At 47.3% G+C, this 23,856-nt stretch overlaps 1 protein-coding gene across 1 annotated transcript; it reads right to left on the reverse strand.

The window, feature by feature from the left end:
- Positions 1 to 5,571: 5,571 nt before the first annotated feature.
- On the reverse strand, positions 5,572 to 22,626 carry LOC133378760 (testis-expressed protein 47-like). The gene is made up of 7 exons (XM_061613386.1): positions 22,474 to 22,626; positions 14,047 to 14,119; positions 12,714 to 12,820; positions 10,362 to 10,423; positions 8,555 to 8,759; positions 6,032 to 6,188; positions 5,572 to 5,657 (listed from the first exon to the last, which is right to left on the reverse strand). The coding sequence occupies exons 1-7, from the start codon at positions 22,624 to 22,626 to the stop codon at positions 5,572 to 5,574; spliced, it is 843 nt and encodes a 280-aa protein (XP_061469370.1).
- Between the last annotated feature and the right edge of the window lie 1,230 nt (positions 22,627 to 23,856).

The following is a 23,856-nucleotide window of genomic DNA, read 5'->3' on the forward strand; positions in this document are numbered from 1 at the left end:
CCAAGGCTGTAATCCTGTGCACACTTTCCTGGGAGTAAGGCCCACTGAACACAGCAACACATAAACATCTAATTCTTTTCTCAAAATCTTCCCAGCTAGTGCATTTGGGGAGGGGGGATATTCCATAGTGCATTTGGGGATATATTTGTGGGATATTCAAGGGCTCACAGATCTGAAGATCAGATGCGGCTGTTTTATAGGTTGTGTTCATAGTACAGCCAGTTTACTCAAGTGATACCGCAATAAAATCCATAATACAGCAGTAAAGACGCTACTGTGCCTTTCATCCTTCTCTGGATACAGGTGCTGCCTATCTTGGGTACATGGGTGAAGTTTTGATTAACAAAGGTAGAGGCATCTCCCCCTAGCTGGAGACAGGCAGCTGCAAAGATCAATTTTGGTACTTTCTTTTAAGGTAAGTGCAGTATCTGGCCAGTGAGCCTGAGTATTAGAGCACATGCTTCGCATACAGGAGATCCCTGGAGTATGCAGTTAAAGGACCTCTTGTAGGAGATCTGGGGGAAAATAGCTGTGGGAGACCTTAAGAAATTGCTGCCAGGCAGAGTAAACAGTACTAAACAAGATGGACCAACAACCTGATTCAATATAAGGCAGCTACGCATGAAACAAAGGTGAGCTGGATCCCTCAACTATAATTCTCATGTCATCAGTCCTTTACTGTGGGACTCATACAAAAAGATACCCAAAGTAAAGTTACTTCCTGCTATAAAATGATGGTAAATCACAGAATAGTGGCTGGTACAAACACAGCTGAAGAGGCCATAGGGTTGGGGCCAGAATATCCTCCCTGTTTTCTATGTTTATGCCACATCCACATCTCATCTTCTCCTGCGGATACATCACGATGCCTTTCTAACGAGCCATAGGGAGAGATTGGGAATGTGCAAAGTAGCCTATGCCACAGGTCCCTGTGTAGTTGAAGGAAAAGTCTCTAAATTGTTTGAGCAAGTGAACTGAATAAACTAAAAAAGAGAAGGGAACCAAATAAAAGGCACATTCTATTCTAAAGCCCAAGTATAGCATTCAAATGTGTAGCAAAATCCCATCCACGTTACAACTGTCATAACTCCTTTTATCACTCTCTGTTCTCTCCATTCATCTTTGCCCTACCTGCATTCATTTGAATTTTTTTAATGGCTGGATTTGTTGAAGCTGGCTTGCTCCTTCCTGTCACCTTCTTGGATTGCACACTTTCTGAGCATGGATTGCATCACTCCTGTGCTGTGCCTGGCATATTGTTGCCAGTAAAGAAATCTGGATGATCCTGAGACTAGGCTGCCAAAGGGAACATGACTATCCTCTTATGCTGCCTTGGACCCTTACTGGGAGGAAGGCTGTGGCCACAGTGCCCCCCCCCCGCAGAATATTCCAGTCTCCTACCTTGAATATTCAGCTCCCAGACTGAAAAAAATTATGCCTGTGGCCCTTTTACTAGTGGAGAGAATAGGAAAAGAGGGCAGGCAGCTGCAGCACGAGGGGACTGAGGAAGACCTGGCCTGGGAGTGAGTATCTGGCCTCTGGGTGCTTGCTACTAGCTCCTTTGGGCTGCTGTCTGTCCAGACAGCTGAAGTCCCTGGTAAGGCCAGCAAGGACAGGGACCCCCTGCCTGGACCTTGCTTCAGAGAGAGGCTGCAGTTAATCTCGCAGCCCCTTGCAACAGCTGCTGGCTGGGCCAGGAGGCATAAAAGCCCAGCTGCCCTTGGGGAGCCCCTTAGGGAGTCCCGAGGGCGAGGGCGCTACCCCTTCTATTACTTTTTCTTTTTTTCCCTTTTTCCCTTTTTTAATTTGTTTTCTGTTAAACCAGTCTAGAGGAGATTGGTGGTAGGGAGGGCGTGTGGTGCATGTGTAGTTCCTGTACAGGGTGGGAGCCTGTGCAGTGAACTGAATGAGAGGAGAAAGTCGCCAGATGCCTTCAGAGTGAGAGTCTGTAACTGGCAGAAGGCTGGCCCTCCCTGGGTGTGAGACAGGAGGGGGAGTAGATGGGCCCTGTGTGAAAGAGTTTGAAGGGGTGTGACTGTTCACAATCCTCGCAGAGGCCTACTGGGATAATTCGCTCCAGCAGGCTTTGTTGGTGGGCTTGTGTTGGGCCCATATTAGGTGTTTAGGAGGAGTCTTAGTACGGAGGAACATGGTTGATGCCACCCCAATTTCAGTGATTACGGGCAGAGGGAAATATAACCTTGGGGAGGTGGTGAATTACCCGAGAAGGCGAAGGCAAGGCTATCTGCACCTTGTTTCTTGCTGCCACTCCTCTCATGGTTTGGTTCCTCATTGCTCATCTGCTGTGCCCACTATCCTGTGAGTGTGTTGTTGTCTAACGCCAGATCGATACATAATAAGACCACTTTCATCCATGACTTGATTGTAGATGAAGGTGCCGATTTGGTGTGTATCACCAAAACCTGGGTGGGTGAGCTTGGAAGGGTTGATCTGACCCAGCTTTGCCCACCTGGATACTCGGTGCAGCACCAGCACAGGCTGCAGGGACGGGGGGAGGAGTTGCTGTGGTCTATAGAACTTCCATCTCTGTCATCAGGAAACCACTCTGTCTTGGAGCTGGCTGTGAGCGCCTGCACCTGGTGTTGGGCCCAGGAGACAGTAAACTAGGGTTGCTGCTGGTGTACCGTCCACCCTGCTGCCCAGCAGCTTCTCTGACCGAGCTGGTGGAGGTCATCTCGGCTGTGGCGTTGGAGGAGCCCAGACCGATAGTGCTGGGTGATTTCAATGTCCATGCTGAGGCTGCCTCTAGTGTTGCAGCTCGGGACTTCATGGTCTCCATGACGACCATGGGGCTGTATCAACTTGTTACTGGCCCAACACATAGGGCAGGGCATACCCTTGACTTGGTTTTTGCTCCAGATGGAGGAAGGGGTGGTCTGGAGATAGCAGGGGTGGATGTCATCCCATTGTCATGGTCAGATCACTTCCTGGTGAAGTTTAGACTTATGGCTCCGATCCTTCCTTGCAGGGGTGGTGGACAGATTAAGATGGTCTGCCCCTGGAGCCTAATGGAATCCAGTGGATTCCTGAATGCCCTGGGGGAGTTCCCAGTAGATAGAGCAGGTGACCCTGTTGAAGCCCTTGTCACGCTGTGGCACTGCGAGGCGCGTTGGGCTCTCGACACAGTTGCCCCTGAGCTACTGTGGAGCCTGGCTTGCACCTTGGTACACCAGTGAGCTAAGGGCAATGAAACAGGCTGGACAGTGGCTAGAGCGCAAGTGACGAAAGATGTGCTGTGAGGCTGATCGGGCACGAGTAAAACATCATAACCGTGCCTACTGTGTGGCGGTGAGGGTGGCAAAGAAGGCCCACTTCTCTGCCCCCATCGCATCCTCAAGTAGCCGTCCGGTGGAGCTTTTCCATATTGTCAGAGGTCTGTTGACATCAACTCCAGGAAATGGAGTCTTAGACCCTTCGGCGGCCCACTGTGAATTGTTTGCAAGGCACTTTGAGGGTAAAGTTCCTCGCCTCCGTAGCAGTCTTGATGCCCCATCAATGTCTACTGTAGTCCCCAATGAGGTGTCCAGTGCAACATCTACTGCAACTTCTTGGGAACGGTTTCCGTTGATGCAGCCTGATGACGTGGACAAGGTGCTTGCGATGATGCAGCCAGCAACATGTCCTCTCGACCCTTGCCCTTCTTGGCTTATTACAGCTTGCCGAGGGGGTCTGACCGAGTGGATCCAAGGTGTAGTCAACACATCATTGCAAGAGGGAGTAGTTCCAACCACCTTGAAAGAGGCGGTGATTCAACTGCTCCTGAAAAAGCCCACCCTGGACGCATCGGTTTGTGACAACTACCGACCGGTTGCAAATACCCCCCTTTTACTGAAGGTGATTGAGAGGTTTGTGGTGCAGCAACTGCAAGTACTCTTGGATGAAACAGATTATCTTGACCCATCCCAGTCTGGGTTCAGGCCTGGTTATGGGACTGAATCGGCCTTGGTCGCCCTGATGGATGACCTTTATCAGGAGCAGGACAGGGGGAGTGTGACCCCATTGTTCTTACTTGATCTCTCAGTGGCTTTTGATACCATTGACTATGGTATCCTTCTGGGCCTACTTAATGAGATGGGCATTGGAGGCACTGTTTTACAGTGGTTCCAATCCTATCTCCAGGGTCGTTCTCCGAAAATAGCATTGGGTGACTGTCTTTCGGGCCCCTGGCAGCTGTGCTGTGGGGTGCCACAGGGTACCATCTTGTCCCCCATGCTGTTTAACATCTATATGAAGCCCTTGGGAGCAGTCATCAGGAGATTTGGGGCAAGGTTTCAGCAGTATGCTGATGATACCCAGCTCTATTTCTCCATAACATCTGTATCGGGAGAGGCCATGCAAGCCCTGGACCAATGCCTGGACTCGGTGGTGGGCTGGATGAGGGCCAATAAACTGAGTCTGAATCCTAGCAAGACGGAGGCGCTGTGGGTTGGTGGTTCCCGTGTTTGGATAATTGGTCAGTTGCCTGCTTTGGATGGGGTCATACTCCCTCTGAAAGAGCAGGTCCGTAGCCTGGGGGTGCTCCTGGATCCATCTTTGTTGCTAGAGGCTTAGGTGACCTCCGTGGCTAGGAGTGCCTTTTACCAGCTTCGGCTGATGAGACAGCTTTGGCTGTTTCTGGACCAGGATAGCCTGACCACTGTTGTCCACGCACTGGTAACCTCTAGGCTGGATTACTGTAATGCACTCTATGTGGGGCTGCCCTTGAGGTTGGTGCAGAAGCTGCAGCTGGTGCAAAATGCGGCAGCGAGACTGCTCACTGGAGCAGGGTATCACCAACATGTCACCCCATTGCTGAAAGAATTGCACTGGCTGCGCATTTGCTACTGGGCCAAGTTCAAGGTTCTAGTTTTGACGTACAAAGCCCTATATGGCTCGGGACCAGGATGCCCAAAACACCGTCTTATCCCTTATATACCCAGACGATCACTGCCCTCTGCAGGTGAGGGCCTCCTGCAGATACCATCTTATCAGGAGGTCTGTTCTGCACAACATAGGAAACAGACCTTTAGTGTGGCAGCATTTACCCTGTGGAATTCCCTCTCTTTGAATATTAGGCAGGCGCCATCTCTGCTATCTTTTTGGCACCTTTTGAAGACCTTCCTCTTTCAACAAGCCTTTTAAGTTGAGACCTATCCCAGTCTGCATCTGTGTCAGAGTTGCTTAATATGTTTTTAATAATGTTTTTAAACCTTTTTTAAGGTTTTAATGCTGTTTTGTTTTAATGTATTTTAAGATCTGTTTTTATGATGTTTTAAAGTCTTTTAGTGCTTTGTTTGCTGCCCTGGGGTCCTGCTGGGAGGAAGGGCGGAATACAAATTAATTAAATAAATAAATTCTACCCCTTTGCTCCTAATAAGTAAGTAAACTTACTCTCGCCATCCACTGTTCTGGCCAATGAGTGCAATTGTATTTGGATAACTGATAGAATCTAAGCTCTTATTTGTAAATGCTATAAAATTTATATTTAATACCATTAAATACATTTAAATATATTGTGCTTGCTGTATTTATGTTGTGACAATTCTGTAATGAGTAGGAAGAGATACAAGACTATTGGGTCCATCCAGCTTGGTAGTGGCCACACTGACTGGCAGCACCCCTCTCTGGTTCCAGCAGTGAATCTTTCCTAGCGCTACCTGCAGAAGCAGGGAATTAAACATAGGATCTTATTTGTTCATTTGTTTTCTTACATATTTATTTTCTTACATTTATATCCCTGATTTTCTTCCATCCTGGAACTGAAAGCAGCATAAATGTGGCTCCCAGGTGGTTATCCAGGCACAAACCAAACCCAGGCCTACTTCGCTTCAGCAGTGTGGTGGGTAGTGGCATCATATGTCTTCAGACCATACTCTGGGATCTACATCTTTCCAAACAGGTGCTCTACCACTGAGCTATACCCCTTCCCTAAAGCCTCTTACCTTGGCCCCTTAGGCTGTTGTACCACAAAATATTTGGACAAGGGCCTGCCCCCAGCCTTCCTCCCTTGCCTGCCACAATTGGCCCATACCTGAGTCCATCAGAATGTTCACAGGGGAGTCATAAATGTGCAGGTACTGAGCTGGGCTCAGCAACTCTTGGCATTCCAGCAGGTGGCAGATGGTATCTTGGGGAACAAGCAGCTCTGGTACCTTCTGCAAGATGGTGTCTGGGAGGTTCTTTGGACTCTAGAGAAGAAGCAAGCACAATATGAAGATATGAACATTGGGCCGGTGGGAATGTTTTGCTGACCTGCCCAGATTTGTAAAGCTTGGGTCACTTACCAGCCAGTGCAATGAGAGACATGACATGACCTCTCAGTGGCAGAGCACTTGCTTTGCATACAGAAGACCCCAGGTTCAAATCCCTGGCATCTCCAAGTAGGGCTCGGAATGTCCCCTGTCTGAAACCCTGGAGAGCGGCTGCCAGTCAGTGTGGACGATACTGAGCTAGATGGACCAATGGTGTGACTCAGTACAAGGCAGCTTTATTTATCATGAAAAAGCCAAATATTTTAGAACCAGATATCTGCCTCCTTCCACCTTTCGAAATGAAGAAGTTCAGACAGAAGCCTATGTCCGGAAAAGCCTATGCAAGAATACATTTGTTAGTCTTTAATCCAGGACCACAATACTCTTTATTGTTTTTGGTGCAACAGACTAACACATCTAGCCCTCTAGAATGTCTTACCAGCGTGTCTTATAGCACCCCTGGAAAATGTGTGACTGTATTCTCATTGAAATCATAACAAGGAAAAGCAATGGCTGCCATTCACTCCTCTGCAGGAAAAGGAAAGCAGTGCACTTAGAGGCTGCATTGCACTAGAGGCAAAACCTCTCCCGTCCCTAATTTTTGATAGCATAGTCCCCACTGATAGGGGGCATAATTGACCCTGCAATATGCAAGCCTCCATATGCAAGCTTTCCATCCATCCACTCACAACTGTCAGGGTGATGAACATTTATTATTATTATGAGAATGAGAAGTTATTACCCACCTTTCACCCAAAAGTCCCAGGGCAGGTTAAAATTTTAAACACATAATTAAAAACAGTTTCAAACAACCTAAATAACATCACAGAAAATAGGGTGGGTCCTAAAAATATACATCTCAAGCGTTGAAGGCCAGGATAAAGAGGTGCTTCTTCAACATTTGACAAAAGTTGTACAATGAAGTTGCCAGATGCACCTCGTGGGGAGTTCCACAGTTTACGGCAGCCTTTCCCAACCAGTGTGCCCGATGTTGTTGGACCACAACTCCCATCTTCCTCACCCTTGGCAATGCTGGCTGAGGCTGATGGGAGTTGTGGTCCAACAACATCTGGAGGCACACTGGTTGGGAAAGGCTGGTTTAGGGGCTGTCACAGAGAATGCCCTCTCTAGCCCACAACCCCCTGAACTTTTGAGGGTTCAAAAGTCCCCCTCAACACCAAACAGAGTCTGCAGGGAAAGAGGCAGTTTTTCAGATATTTGGGGCCTAAGTTGTTTAGGGCTTTCAACACTAATGTGAGCGCCTTGAACTGGGCCCGGAAACAAACTGGCAACCAATGCAGCTGTTTTAAAACAGAGATTATATACATTCTAAAAGGAATTCCAGCCAATAATCTGGCTGCTGCATCTTGGACCCGTTTAAGTTTCCAAATCACCTTCAAGGGCAGCCCCATGTAGAGCACATTGCAATAATCCAGTCTGGAAGAAACATGTATCTCTCTGTTCTATAAGGACTGCATCCACACTGAGAAGCCAAGCATTACAGGGATACTGCAAGGAGGAAAAAGAGAGGAAGGGCTCTGTGTATTAATCAGATAAAGCCCATTGCCTCTGTGTCTCCCCCTTCTCCTGCAAGGTCCTCACACACTTCAGTGGCACAGAGCCAGGCACTGTATGAGGGAGATGTGAAGGGAGAAAGGGGAGACTTCATATAAGGCATAGTGTGATAGTTCAACAGTAGTTGACCATCACATCTTTTGAGTTGCTCCAGCCATCACTCCCCCCCCCCGCTTTATGAGCTTATCAGCTTCCCAGACACATCTTGGCTATCTGAGGCTGTTTGGGGAGATGCTGTGTAGACTGCTGTTGTTTTCATGGGATTGTTTTATTGCATATTTTAATTATGGATGCTCATATTTTAATCTTTTAATAGGATGGTTTTACTCTGCATTTGAATAATGGATGTTTACATTTTTTGTTATTTGTTTTTATACTTGTTTCTATACTTGCTTAGAAGCCTATTTTGGTATTAAGTGGTATATACTAAAACAACAATAGATTGCAGGGCTGCTGCCATGCCTCCTTGTCTCTCTCTCTCCCTATTGACTTAAGAGAGCTCCCATCTCCTCTCCCTGCCTCACATCAGACACTGCAAGGCAATGCTGCAAGTGGCTGAAGGTGGCCTTGGGACCAGTCTCTGATTGGGGGTGGAGACAGTGTCTCTCTCTGTGTGTAGCATCTGGCATACTAATGGACACTCTGTAGGCACCAAAACAGCAGTAATGGTAGTGGAGTAGGCTGAGAGAGTGTCAAATCCATTCTGACAACAGCTCAAGAGCCCGTACCTTGGGGTACTTCAGCAGATGCTTGCCAAGTTTCAGGAGTGTGGTGAGGCACTCAGTGATAAGAGCCTCCACTGGTTCCTCGTGGGGTGCATCCTCCTCCCGGTACCTCCCTGGCACATTCAACACTTTGTAGTTCCACTGCTGGAAGAGTCGGACCGGGAGATTGTGGGACATTACAAGGATCTTGGCATCCAAGACTAACACCCTGAAACAGAGACCAAGAAATCATAGGTCAGGGCTAACACCTTCTTTTATAGTTCTGAGGGCAGAACAGCTTTGTTTCATGATAGAAACAAAGACAATGAGGCAAACAAACTCCTCTCCTACACAACAGCAGGGTACTGGTCACAGATGGTAAGTATATCACCAGAATTCTTGCCACTTAGTTACTCAGGCAAAACTGCACATTAATGACATGATTAACAATCACATTGTGGGTTTTTTTACAATGAACTACCAGGTGTGGGGAGGGTTGTAATCAGCACTGCAACACACAGAGAAGAAAGGCTTAAACCTCCCCCCTCCCCAACTGCAATCGCAGTAAAAATTTCATGGAGACCCCCATGTGACAATTAGCACTAAGGGGGGGAAACTTCCCATTGATGCCAATGGGAAACTTTTTTTCCTAATGCTAATTGCCCATTTTTTTGAGATCACATCTGGGAAATGATGTGGTACTGATGAGAATACACACACACACACACCATGCCTGGTATTTAATTTTTAATTAAACCTGCCATGTAATTGATCATCATGTCATTAACATACATGTTAATGACATAATGGCAAAATGTTGACTGTTAAGCATTGGTTCTGTCACGGGATATGAAAGTTCTGTTAAGCTCATTCACGCATAGAAGGCACCACAATACTTAATGAGTCAATCAGAAGTGAAGATGTTAACTGCTCATTAGACTCTCAGTACCAGAATAATAATTAGCGTTAGCATTTTTGTCCCACCCTTCCTCCAAAGAGTTCAGAGCAGCATGTATGATCTTCCCTCATTCATCCTCATAACACCCCTGTATGGTAGGCTAGGCTAGGCTATGACATAGTGACAGGTCCAAGGTCACCTGGTTAGCTTTGCAGCCAAGCAAGAATCTGCTAGAAGCTGAAAGAAGTCTACAAAAATATCAGCTGTATGAGGTTTAGTCCTTGTAACCATCGTTAGTATGTTTGGGGTCTGCAGCATAGATATCACTGCAACACCTAAGCGCATCTTTGCTTGGTGGACTCTGGGAGATCTCTTCTTTTGAGGGAAGGGTCAAGAAGAAGGGCCAAAGCTCAGTTGTAGAGCATCTGCTTTGCATGCAAATAGTCCCAGGCTCAATCCCTGGCATCTCCAGGTAGGATTGGGAAAAGTCTTTGTCTGGAACCCCAGAGAGCTGTTGCCAGTCAGTGTAAACCACATGTGGGGAGCCTTTGGCCTTCTAGGTGTTGCTGAACTACAACTCCCATCAGCCCCAACAAGCATAGCCAATGGCCAGGGACAATGGGAGTTGTGGTTCAGCAACCTCTGGAGGGCTAACGGTTCCCCACATCGGGTGTAGACAATACTAACCTAGATGGATCAATGGTCTGATTCAGTATAAGGCAACTTCTTGTGTTCCTAAGATCGGGATGCAGATTTACACTGACTGCAGTCTTCTATGCACTTACCTCACTGAACTTAATGTGACGCCCTTCTGAGGGGATTCCTGTTAGTGCAGGAAATCATGTAAGAAATCAAATCCTGTTCATCAGAATTGCTCTACTGACAACCAGAGCAATGTTTGAAGAGGGTGCATAATTGCCACCACCTGCTCACCTCTGCTGCTGCTCCATGTCCCTCAGGTCTCGCATGACAGCATAAAGCACCTCACTGGAAGACTAAAAGGAAATTAACACATCGAGCTAAAAAGACAAACTGGCAATATTGCAGTGAATAAAGCAGGAGTACGTTTCTCCAAAAGGTTTACAGAAGTGCACTGAACTCCAAACAGCCCAGCAACCCTGTGGTTTGGATGGCTTGGGGAAGACCTCTAGCTCAAGGGCAGAGCACATGCTTTGCATGCAAAAGGTCCCAATTTCAATCCCTGGCTTCTTCAGGAAGAACTGGGAAAGGCTCCTGTCTCAAACCTTGAGAGACATACTTCCAATCAGTGTAGACGAACCTTAGCTAGACAGACCAATGGGCTGACACGGTATAAGGCACTTTCCCATGTACCATGTATAATATGTGGAGATTGTGCTGGGCTATACTGATGCATCATGCTCACAGGCAAGAGACCCACGAAGAGAAGTAACAGGGATGGCATGGTGACCTGCTGCAAACTCTAGCCTTCCTGCCTGAATCAAGCATCCCTGAAACAAAAGTGGAAGGCTGTGTGAAGGACCCATTGACTTCCATCCCAAATAAGTCAATCTCAAGCCAGCTGTTTTCAGTGTGGTCTTTATTCATACAACATTGAGCTGCCATACTGCATATGATAGGCAGGGGGAGTTGCGACGCAGCCAAGCAGAGATGCCCCAGAACTCACCCACTGACCACCCATCAACATTTCAACGGAAAATAGGAGAACCAAAGCAGGTTTTCCAGATGGCAGTGAAAGGGCAACAGGCTGTGCTGCGGGCATTGGAGGAGCAGCATTAGAAGGTTCTCAAAATATTCAAAAAAGGAGTGAGAGACCACAGTTAAAACATTTTAAACCATTAATCTACAACTGGTCTGAATGCTCATTACAGCTAGGACTCCTAGGCTGTTCATTACCATGGTTACAGACAGTGGGAGGCTGACTGCACAACATCCAAGGATGCTAGCGGATAGTGCAGAAGAGACGGCCTCACCGGTGGAAGCAGCAAACGGCAGACTCTGAGCAAGGAAGCCTTTCTGTGATTCACTTAATAAGGCTGCTGAGCAGAGAAAGGGGCTCCTGGCTCCCTTCAAAAAATCACCCCCACTGCCTGCATTTTTTCTCTCTCAGAGCTCATGCCCACCTTCTTGTCAGCTGCCATGGCCCTTACCTGAATAAAGCAGGAGCACCATTCCAAGCACTGGTGAAATTCCCTTGAAATGAGGATTATGACTGGGGGATGGAGTGGGAATGGGAAGAGGAAGGAGGACAGAAGTGGTAGATTATAATGTTTGAATCCCAGCTCTTGCCAGTGTGTGCCCCTCCCTTTGGGGCTGCAGTCAAGACGAGAGCAAACTCATGCAGGCACAAAGGACTGATCTGGCTACTTGAAGGCAGTGGCTGGTTGACTTGGGCTGCATTCCCACCATATATTTAAAGTGCTATTATTCCGCTTTAAAGAGTCATGGCTTCCCCCAAAAGAATCCTGGGAAAGTGTAGTTTGTTGTGGGTGCTGAGAGTTAGGAGACTCCTCCTTCCCTCACAGAGGTACAATTCCTAGAATTTCTTGGGAAGAGCAGGGCTGGTGCCAGGGATGACTGGGCCCTCGTGCACCAGCCTGCCCCAGGTCCACTCTTCTGTAGCTCGATACCTCTCTGATATAGACGACACAGAGCTAATAAGCCCGCCTGCATGCCCCACCTACCTCTTGTGTCGTGTGAATGACATGCGCATGTAGGACGCATGCCTGCCATCAACCAAGATGGTGGCGGGGGCATCAGTCCCTTAGGGAAGCCCCAGCTGCCATCTTGGGTGATGGCAGGCATGCGTGCACAGTGTGCACAGCATCCACACTGACAGGAGAGGTAGGTGAGGCGGGTGGACTTATTGAAGCCCGTGCTGTCTGTATTGGGGGTGTGTGTGCCTGGGAGCTCCCTCTCTGCATTCTGTGGCAGGGTCGGGTTGCAGGACCTGGGAATGGGAGCGCCACCCTCCCACCCTAAGAAGGAACCTTTCAGGGGGCCCTCTGGGCTGCAGGGACCCTTGGCCAAGGCGCAACTCAGCTGCCCTCTTGTGCTGGCCCTGGGGAAGAGGGATTGATTGTCAAACCACTCTGAGAACTGTGGCTCTGTGAGGGGAATAGGAGTCTCCTAACAACTCAGCACCCATAACAAACTACACTTGCCCAAGATTCTAAAGTGGAATAACAGCACTTCAAATGTATGGCGTGAATGCATCCTCAGTCATAATCTTGAGCAGCATGCCAGCATCTCTCACACACCGGAACAATCTCACATAGTGCTTTGTTTTAAACAGAGAGCCCTTACCTCCAGTATGTGTACAACATATGTGGGGTACAGCAACAGCAGGCCTGTGACTCCCTCGCTCTGGTAATAGTAGCGCTGCAGACTCACAAAGAGTTGTTCCCAGTATTCTGAGGAGAAATGAGGCAGGAATGAACATCCCTAGATGAGCACGCCAATCACCACCCAATAGATATAGCCTGGTCAGACAGTATCACCACTGACCTCTCAGTCCACCCTCCCCTTTGCTATGAGGCAAAATGAAAGTCTGACTTGTAAATGCTGGTTGGAGAGGGGTGTGTGAAAGTGAGAGAGAGAGAGAGAACCAGAGGAGCAGTAGAGTCCCATCTGCACTATACCATTTCTATCTAATGTATATCCCACCCTTCCTCCCAAAGGAGCCCAGGGCAGCAACAAAACTATTTAACAACGACAAAAACTCTAAACACGTTCTAAAAAACTGTTGCAGATAAAAGCATTCTTGCCAGGAACAGTCTCTGTCAGCCATCAAATGCCTAGGTAAACAGGAATGTGTTCAAATTCCTCCTAAAAGTCATTAATGTTGGAGACAGATGCACCTCACTGGGGAGGGCACTCTACAAATGGGGAGCCATCACTGAAACGGCCCTGTTATGGGTCAGCACCAACTGGGCAGCCCCCAGTGAAGGTACCACCAAGGCAGTATCAACCCTGCTTTAAATAGTCATGGCTTCCCCTAAAGAAACCTGAGAACTATTATTTGTTTAGGGTGCTGAGAGCCTTTAGGCATGGTTTAACAATCAATGTCTCTTCACAGGGTGCTCTGAAAATTATAGCTCTCTGAAGGGAATTGAAGCCCAACGCCTGCAATCCTTTCCCAACAGCTACATTTTCTTTAAAGAGACCCTGATTGTCAATAAAGACTTGTTAATCTGAGGCCCATGTTAAAAAAATGGAAAGTCTCCCATACCTCACCCAACGACTTGGTGAAGACCTCACAACCCTGCATGGATTCTGTGTTGCCTCTCCTCAACCAACCCTACAAAAATCTTTCTCTGACTTACTGTTCTTTATTTCAGTGCCTACCATGTCTTTCCCCACAAGTAGCTTGCTTCAATTCCCCCAGGTAAAAAAGAGCATCATTTATGCACATAACTGACTTTCGCCTGTGTTTCCAAGCTCTGGTGCTCTTCCCCCCCCCAAAAAAAAACCCTTTAGCATTTCCACCAGTCACCAGCATGGTTAGCCAGATGGCATTGGGTAAACTCTCACAGGCCCAGGACCCTTTTATTAGTCTATTTCACCCCATTCTATAACCTTCTGTGAATCATCTAGAAAAGTTCCTCTTGAAAGAGGCAGCAGGAGGAGTTTTCCTTACCAGCTAAATTCCTTTTATCAGCCAGGTCTGGTGAGATCTTGGACAGGAAAATCAGCCTGTGGAGAAGGGATTTCTAAAGAATAAAGAGAAATCAACCCATTCTTACTGTTATTGGCAGCTACAAACCAAGACATATTATCAGCTGGGTAGAGAATTATATTTTGACATGATATTAAAAATATGTTGTATTGGATATTGTTGTAAAAATGAAGTTTCTTTTGTTATTAATCTCTGGATGGTGAAGCCATTTTTCTAGTTGCAACCAATAAGAGGTCTTTGTTGTCCCTGCCATGTTTTCTGGCAAAGCTAAAATGAAAAATAGGCAGCAGGTCCATTATTTGAAATATAGCTTGCACTGAACAAGGGTTCTTCTGACAAGTTATTTGTGGTGTGGATGGGAAGTTGGGGGGGGGGATTGCCTAGCTACAATCAGTGGTCCATTCTTCTCTTAAGGACACACATTACTTCCAGAGTTTCTACCAGATACCTTCTATTGACAGAAATATGTCTTGTTGTATGGACTTAATTATTTGCATATGTACTTAATTAAGAAGGTGAGATTCCACTTCAGTATTCTGCCTCATCAGGGCCGGCACCAGACTACAGCAAGTTCTCAAAGGTGGCGGGCAGTGGCGATGCGGTAGCATTACCGCCACTGGGGGCTTAAATAGGCTCAGCTACATCAGCGTGCTGCACATGCACACCTGCCATCACCCAAGCTGGCAACAGGGGTGTGTTGGCATTCCCGCCGTCATCTTCGGTGATGGAACGCATGCAGCATGCTAACATGGCACTGACTTTAAGTTCCTGGCAGTGGTGGCAGTGCAACATGGGAAGTGGCATGGCCAGCCCACACCGGTGGCAAAGGGGGTGTTGCCTGGGAGGGTGGCTCCCGCTCCACAATCCGCACCAGCATCAGGTTGTGGGGTGCATGCTCATTGACCTGATTCTAGTACAGATCACAGAGCAGGAGCTACACCCACCCAGCCCAGCAGCAGGGCCCTCTCAGTCGGAGCCCTTGACCAGTGTCCAATCTGGCCTGTGCCTCTTTGATATGACTGGTTCAAAGGTCAAGCACTATGAGATTCTCAAACTATTCCCAATTCTCTCATAGGCCTCAGGTATGTTTGTTGGTGGGCTTTTGTTGGGTCCTTATCAGGTGTTTAGGAGGAGTCTTAGTAAGGAATATCATGGGTGATGCCACCCCAATTTCAGTGATCACTGGTAGAGGGTGCTATGACCATGGGGAGGTGGTGAACTACCATAGAAGATGAGGGCAAGGCTATCTATGCCTTTTTCCTCGCTCCCACTTCTCTCTTGGATGGGTTCCTCGTTGCTCATCTGCTGTGCCCACTGCCCTGTATGTTTTGTTTAATGCCAGATCAGTACACAATAAGACCACACTCATCCATTATTTGATCATGGATGAAGGTGCTGATTTGGTGTGCATTACTGAGACCAGGTTGGGTGTGCTGGGAGGAGTTGATCTGACCCAGCTTTGCCCATCTGGATACTCGGTGCAACACCAGCACAGGCTGCAGGGATGGTGGGGAGGGGTTGCTGTGGTCTACAGAACTTCCATCTCTATCACCAGGAAACCACTCTGTCTTGGAGCTGGCTGTGAGGGCTACACCTGGTGTCAAGCCGAGAAAATGATAAACTAGGGTTGCTGCTGGTGTACCATCTAACCTGTTGCCTGTCAATTTCTCTGACCGAGCTGCTGGAGGCCATCTCAGCTGTGGTATTTGAGGAGCCCAGAATGATAGTTCTGGGTGATTTCAATGTCCATGCTGAAGCTGCCTCTAGTGCTCCTTCTCAGGACTTCATGGCCTCCAGGATGACCATGGGGCTGTCTCAAGTTGTCATTGGCCCAACACATAGGGCAGGGCACCCCCTCGACTTGGTTTTTGCTCCAGATGGAGGAAGGGATGGTCTGGAGATGGGGGAGTGAATGTCACCCCATTGTCATGGTCAGACCACTTCCTAGTGAAATTTAGACTTATGGCTCCAATCCTCCCCTGCAGGGGTGGTGGACAGATTAAGATGGTCCGCACATGGAGCCTAATGGAATCCACTGGATTCCTGAATGCCCTGGGGGAGTTCCCAGTAGATAGAGCAGGCGGCCCTGTTGAAGCCCTTGTCACAGTGTGGAACAGTGAGGCGCATCGGGCTGTTGACATGGTTGCCCTGAGCACCCTCTCCAACATTGTGGAGCCCAGTTTGCACCTTGGTACACCAGTGAACTAAGGGCAATGAAACAGGCTGGACAACTGCTGGAAAGCAAATGGCATAAGATGTGATGTGAGGCTGATCGGGCACAAGTAAAACATCATAACCATGCCTACTGTGTGCTACTGAGGGCGGCGAAGAATGCTCACTTCTCTGCCACCATCCCATCCTCAAATAGCCATCCAGTGATGCTTTTCTGTATTGTCAGGGGTCTGTTGACATCAACTCCAGGAAGTGGAGTTTTAGACCCTTTGGAGGCCCACCATGAATTGTTTGCAAGGCACTTTGAGGGTAAAGTTGCTCGCCTCCATACCAATGTTGATGCCCCATCCACATCAACTGTTGTCCCCAATGAGGTGTCCAGTGCAACATCTGCTGCAACGTCCTGGGAATGGTTTCAGTTGATGCAGCCTGATAGCATGGACAAGGTGCTTGCGACAATGCAGCCAGCAACGTGTCCTCTTGTCATGTCCAGGTTGAGGCTCAGGAACCAGACCAGTTGATGAAAGCAAATCAACTTTTATTAAAGTAATATCCAGACAAAAACTACGCCGTCTCATGAACTTTAACTACTAAACATAACCTGCGACACAGAAGAGAGTTGACAGAACAAGGAACCACTACTCCCCCTGTCCCTTAAGAAGGGGGCAAACGGGCGCGAATTCTCTCACTCCGCATCAAAGTGCTGTCATCCACACCCCGCCTCTCCCCCTTCTTTTGCCGCCTCTTTTGCTGTCTCCTTGTACGTGGTGAAGGGGGTGCCACCGCCTCCTCCCCTTCTGAGAAATCTGACTCAGGTATGGAGGAAAGCGGGGGGGCAGTGCTTAAACCATCTGGCTGTTTCTCCTTGCTTTTTCCTGGATCAGGAGGGGGTTGGATTCCTCCTTGCCCTCCCTCCTTCTCCAACTCCTCCAAGCTCGGAGGGGGAGGAGGCGTGGGAAGCTCACGGTAAGAATCTGTGTCTGTTGGACATTCAAGGTCCTCGCTCCCAGACAGTTCTATCTCTGAGATTCCCTCCCCCTCTTCTGCTTCTCCTTCACACGACTCTGTCCAAATGACCCCCTCCCTCTCCTCATCGTCTGAAACTTCAGGGCCCCAATCCTGCATCCTGACACCTCTTGACCCTTGCCCTTCTTGGCTTATTACAGCTTGCCGAGGGGGTTTGACTGAGTGGATCCAGGGTGTGGTCAACACATTGTTGTGGGAGACAGTGGTTCCAGCTGCCCTGAAAGAGGTGGTGATCCGACTGCTCCTGAAAAAGCCCACCCTGGACCCAATGGTTTGCGACAACTACCACCCGGTTGCAAATACCCCCTTCTTAGCGAAGGTGATTTAGAGGTTTGTGGTGCAGCAATTGCAAGTACTCTTGGATGAAACAGATTATCTTGACCCATTCCAATCTCGGTTCAGGCCTGGTTATGGGACTGAATCAGCCTTGGTTGCCCTGATGGATTACCTTTATTGGGAGAAGGACAGGGGGAGTGAGACCCTGTTATTCTTACTTGATCTCTCGGCGGCTTTTATTACCATTGACCATGGTATCCTTCTGGGCCAACTTGGTGAGATGGGTATTGGAGGCACTGTTTTACAGTGGTTCTGATCCTATCTCTAAGGTCATTTTGAGAGAATAGCATTGAGTGTTTGTTTTTGAGCCCCCTGGCAGTTGTGCTGACAGCATCTTGTCCCCACGCTGTTTAATATCTATATGAAGTCCTTGGCAGCGGTCATCAGGAAATTTGGGGCAAGGTGTCAGCAGTACGCTGATGATACCCACCTCTATTTCTCTGTAACATCTGAATCAGGAGAGGCCGTGCAAGCCCTGGACCACAGCCTGGACTCAGTGGTGGGTGGATGAGGAGGGCCAATAATCTGAGTCTGAACCCTAGCAAGACGGAGATGCTGTGGGTAGGTGGTTCCTGAGTTCAGATAATTGGTCAGTTGCCTGCTTTGGATGGGGTCGTACTCCCTCTGAAAGAGCAGGTCTGTAGTCTCGGGGTGCTCCTGGATCCATCTTTGTTGCCCAGGTGACCTCAGCGGCTAGGAGTGCCTTTTACCAGCTTTGACTGGTAAGACAGCTGCAGCTGTTAATGGACTGGGATAGCCTGACCACGGTTGTCCATGCACTGGTAATCTCCAGCCTGGATTACTGTAATGTGCTCTATGTGAGGCTACCCTTGAGGTTGGTCCAGAAGCTGCAGCTGATGCAAAATGTGGCAGCAAAACTGTTCACTGGGGCAGGGTATCGCCAACATGTCACCCCACTGCTGAAAGAATTGCACTGGCTACCTATTAGCTACTAGGCTAAGTTCCAGGTTCTAGTTTTGGTGTACAAAGCCCTATATAGCTTGGGACCAGGATACCCGAAAGAGCATCTTACCCCTTATATACCCAGGTGATCACTGCACACCCTTAAGTCAACAGATTATCACTGGGCTTAGATGTGCCTAATGTTGTAATAGGATCAGGTTATAAGCCTACTAGAAATTGTAACTGAGGTGGTGCACTTTGTTTCTCAGCTTTAGAAAGAGTGAAATAACCAGCTTGTGTTACAGCTTTTTTATTCCACCCCCTACATCTCTACTTTATTTTTCGCTTGATTTCTATTGAATATTTTTTAAAGAAATCTTAAAATACTTATTCTACCTGGATGATTAAGTCCACTCATGCATGAGCTCTTGTGAAATCTTGCTGTGTAGCCTTAAATTTTTGTGTTGCAGTAAAATATGCATTTATTGTAATAGCCTTCAAACAGGTGCCTTCCATATGTTTGGTCCAACTGGGGCTGATGGGAGTTGTAGTCAAAAAATCTGGAGGCACTAGGTTGGTGAAGACTGCATTATGAGATCCGAAGTGGTACTTGCAATTTGACCTAAGTAGGCCTATTTGAAATAAGCCTCACTGAGTTCAGTGGGGATCACTCCTAAATAAATATAGATAGGATTGCAGTCTTAAGCCTGCTTCATTTTCACATGACTACAGCTGTCTATCCATTGGTAACTTCCGTTACTGCAATGAGCCCTAAGTGGAGCTACTCCTGAGGTTGGTTTGGAGCAGCCTTTCCCAACCAGTGTGCTTCCAGATGTTGTTGGACCACAATTCCCAACTTTCCTGACCATTGGCAATGCTGGCTGAGGCTGATGGGAGTTGTGGTCCAACAACATCTGGAGCTACACTGGTTGGGAAAGGCTAGTCTGGAGAGTGCAGCTAGTGCAAAATGTGCTGGTAAAGCTGCTTGTGGGGGCATATTTTGCAGGATCTGCTCTGGCTGCCAATCTGCTACTAAGCCATGTTCAAGGCTTTGGCATTCAGCTCAGGACCAGTTTACTTATATCCCTTATATAGCAGTAAGTTCCTGTGTTTGGCAGAAGAGTTTCTCCTTGAAGTCCCTCAAATATCAGAAACCCACTCCACAGTAACTCAGAACAGGGCTTTCAGTGTGGCTGCCACTGTTCTATGGAAGAGATATGACAGACACCACAATCTGTACTTTCGAGAAACAATAGAAGACATTTTTTGTTTAGACAAGCTTTTCTCACTGAACAGGCGTCTGTCCTAAGTGTTCATTTTGGATTGTATTCAATGTAGCACTAAGGCAATTGTTCCATCAAATGTTCTATCAATTCTTCCATCAGCACAAGGATATGTCCTTCTGCAGCCAAATGCTCTCCCCCTTTCCTCCCCCTGGGCACCCCCGTAAATCTGTTCTGGGGATTCTCCCAACCCTCCAGAGCCTATTCGGGGACAGTGCAGGGCCTGTGCGGGACCTGTGCAGGGCCCGTTGCGCTAGCACTAATTGTAGCACTAGCACAAAAAACTGGGTTGAATACCACTCTTTGTATTGTTTTAAAACTTACTTTTAGGGCTTTTTGCAGTTTTTAAAGCTGTTTTTAGCTGTTTGTAATGGTATGTTTGTATATTGCCTTGAGATGCATGTGAAAGATTATTCATAAATTAATGAAGTAAAGAAATACATAAATTCTAGGATGTATATTTAAAATCAGGTAGTTATCTACCTGGTTTTAAGTGTGTGGTTGCAAGTATTCTTTTAAAGTTTACGTGCCATTGTGAAAGTTGGTTATTTATTAAATGTATATCCCATTTGTCTTCCTTGGAACTCAAAGCAGCATGCATGTAGTTCCTAAGTTCCCATTTGCTGGTCTTTTATCAAAATAAAATTACAATACCTAAGTTCCCATTTCTGCCTAGCTTTAGCAAGATTGCTGGATCAGGTTGCTTTTTCCTTCTAAGCTGGTACCAGCACAGGAAAGTAGTTTGTTTTGTGCAGCCTGTTTGCCCACATATGTCAGGCATAGGGGTGGCAGATGAGATCTTTATCTTCCCATGCCCTGTTGGGCTAAATTTGACAGATGGTGGGGCCTGTCACCTGTCAATCATCTGACATCATTATGACATCGAACATTGTAGCCCCAATTGTTGGGACTTCAAAGCACAGTGTGTGCAGTTTGAAAGACCTACACTGCTCTTTAAACTTCAGAAAACCAGAGGTTCAAAGAACAGCACTGAGTTGCTTGCAAAAGGGCTTTCAAACAGCCCTGCGCTGCTCTTTAAACCTCTGGTTTTCCAAGGTTCAAGGAGCAACAGTGGGAGGGAGCAACAATCCAGCATTCCCTTCCTGGAGCAAGGCATGCTCCCATCACCCATGATGGGCGGTGGGAATGCACTTTGCTGCAGCAAAGGAATAGCAGGAGCCCACTTCTAAGCTCCCAGTTGTTCCTTTGAGGCCCCACCCATTACCTGCCCCACACCTAACATCATGTATGATGTCAGGTGTACAGCAGGTGAGTATGCATTGCCCCAAATGGCATCACAGGCCAGAAGTTTCCCACCCTTGACATATGTGGCCAATTTTGAATTTCGTTCTTTGCTTCTTTCATTTGCACGCATTCAAACCATTCAGCAGGCCATAGCCACTTTTCAGCTTGCACACATTTGAATTAATCAATAAGTGCAACTTAACAGCGGCTGGTTTTTGGTCTCAGGGAAGTGGATCAGAGGAAAGCATCCCTTGATGATACCAGATGAAAACAGAATAACACTTGTTTCAATTGAGAAGATTTTTGGCCATAGTACAGCAATGAGCAAGTCACTTAAGCAAATCAGTGGTTAACTTGCCTCACTATTGACATTTGGAGACATTTAATACCAATATTACATTCCCCATACAGAACATTTTTCACTGAAGTAGCATAGCTTTTGTAATTTGCTTCAGTGCCACACCAATTTAACTTCCAATTTCTATAGATTTCAGAATGCTGCCTGCTGAGCCATATCGGCACAATTCAGTTGGATGGGATGCTTGAATATTTAGGCCCATGCTAGGAATTGGGACACCTACTAAGAAAATACACTCTTCACTTATCAGTCATAGGAAGAGTCATCCTTTGTGTTACAGCACTGATGGGGGCACAGAGGTGAGTGTGAATACATAAGTGGAAAGGATTTATTTTCTCTTTACTTGGAGCAATAGAGATATAGATGCCTTGTCATTTCAGGGTTGTTAGTGTTCCCTCAAAGGACATGAGCCACAAGAAGTAAACCCCTGCCTCCTCTCCAAGTAATTCCTTCTTGTTCCAATCTAAGTAAGGGAAGGAGGACTGAACTGCTGCAGAAGGGACACATATCTAGGTTTTGCCCAGGTAAAAGATCACTAGAATTGGGGGTTCCTGAACCATCACCTTCCAGAACATGCCCGTAGGAGGGATACATCTTTGTGCACAGAGCAGGAGTCATGTGACACCAAACAGGGGAAGCTGGCTCCAAAGAAGTAGAATGGCAGAACAACAGGTCTCATCCTCCATCAGGGTACAGAAAGCTGCTTTCCATGGTCTAATATTACATCATATAACCCAATGAATTAAAATCTCAGCTGTAGTTCTGGGTGGCAGCTAAACTACAACCGGATGTGGGGGAGGCTTGTTCATAATCATTGGGTGTAAAGTTTGCAGCCACAACTCATAATGGGCAAGGCTGACATGTGCTGGCAAATGGCATTCATACAAATGTTCATTCAGCAGTGTTCATTTAGCAGAGCTGTTCGTTTCTCCCACCCTGCTCCACCCAAGCTTATGCTCATCATTGAAGTATCACACATTCAAGCCCTGCCTCCCCCCTCCCCAGTCTCATTCCCGGCCCCAGTGAGAGATTAAGCAGTGGAGCATGCTCTAGACTAGTACTCACTGTTTCCTCTGGGCCACTGTGTGCCCTTTCATGGAGGAGCTGGTCAAGTAAGCTTGTTCTCTCCTCCTCAGATGGCAATGCTTCCTGCTTCTCCCACATCTCAGTGGCTTTCTTATGTCCTTTTATTGAGGTGCCTACATTAAACCCGGACATGATGGCCTGGCTTGTAAAAACGATTCTGGGAGATGGAGCTTGTGGCACAATGAATATATCAGACGATCTATCCTGATAATGTTACACTCTGCATTGGCCGTGAGGCAATGATCTGGGCATACAAAGCTGTTTGTTGACAAACGATTGCACTGTAGCTATAGTGCCTTAGCAGTGCCAGGCATGCTTGTTTGGCTCTCAGAGCTGCATTGTCCTTTGGCATTTGCTATTGGCAAGTTAGCTGGATGGGGCAGCTGTTGCTCAGGCAATACCTGACCTCTAACGATAACTTTTGAGGTACAGCCTTGCAATGGCATTTCAAAACGTATGGACAGGCAGGAACTACACATTCAGAGGTGGACGCTGGGCAGTAGCATTCATATATTCAGTAAATTGCTCAAACTTTCATTTTTGCTCATTCAATCATATACACAAGCTGGGTTTTTTTAAAAACAACAACAACAACGCATGACTTCTCATAGAGAATGCTCGCACACTTGGTGAAAACTTTAGAGGGCGTGGGATCAAAACCTTCTAATGTGCACTTATTTTCAAAGCCTTATGAGACTTACCTGGTTTCCAGTCTAGGTGATGGAGAAACAGAGGTGCTACGTGCCAGAAGATGTGACCCATGGGGCTAGAAAATGGTCAAATCTATTATTTGCCCATCCACTGGGTAGGAAGGGGAAATTTACACCAAAAGTCTGAAGAGGTCACAACAATTTGCTTCTCATATCAGGGCAACAGAGAGAAAGTAGAAAACGTTCTGACATCGATGAACATCCATGATCCTCACTTACTGAACTCCAGGAAGTGATGGGCATCAAGTGACTAACACAGACTGGGTCCTTGCAAGATGTAGCATCCGGGAGGGACCCAAAGACCAGTGCTGACTTCGGTTAAAGTAGCTTGGCTGAATCCCTCATTGCTTATTCAAATTACCAATGGGTTTTATAGCTAGCCATATTAAAAGTTCTTTTTCATGTAAAAATTGGGGTCCTGGGATCCCACAATGCTAAAGATAGAGGGAGCTTAGTGCATATGGTGCTGGAATTCAGCGTAAGGACCCAGAATGCATTCCATGTTCCTGCAAGTATCTCCCCCGCTTGCCCCAAGACAAACCTTCCCATCCTCTCTCTGCCTCTCCAGTTGCAGTTGATACATTGAACTCCTCTCTTCAAAGGTGAAGTCATCTGTCTCATACAAAAAGCTGCTGACTGCCTGTGAGGACGC

The sequence above is a fragment of the Rhineura floridana genome, chromosome 3, assembly GCF_030035675.1.
Source record: "Rhineura floridana isolate rRhiFlo1 chromosome 3, rRhiFlo1.hap2, whole genome shotgun sequence".
NCBI classification, from domain to species: Eukaryota; Metazoa; Chordata; class Lepidosauria; order Squamata; family Rhineuridae; genus Rhineura; species Rhineura floridana.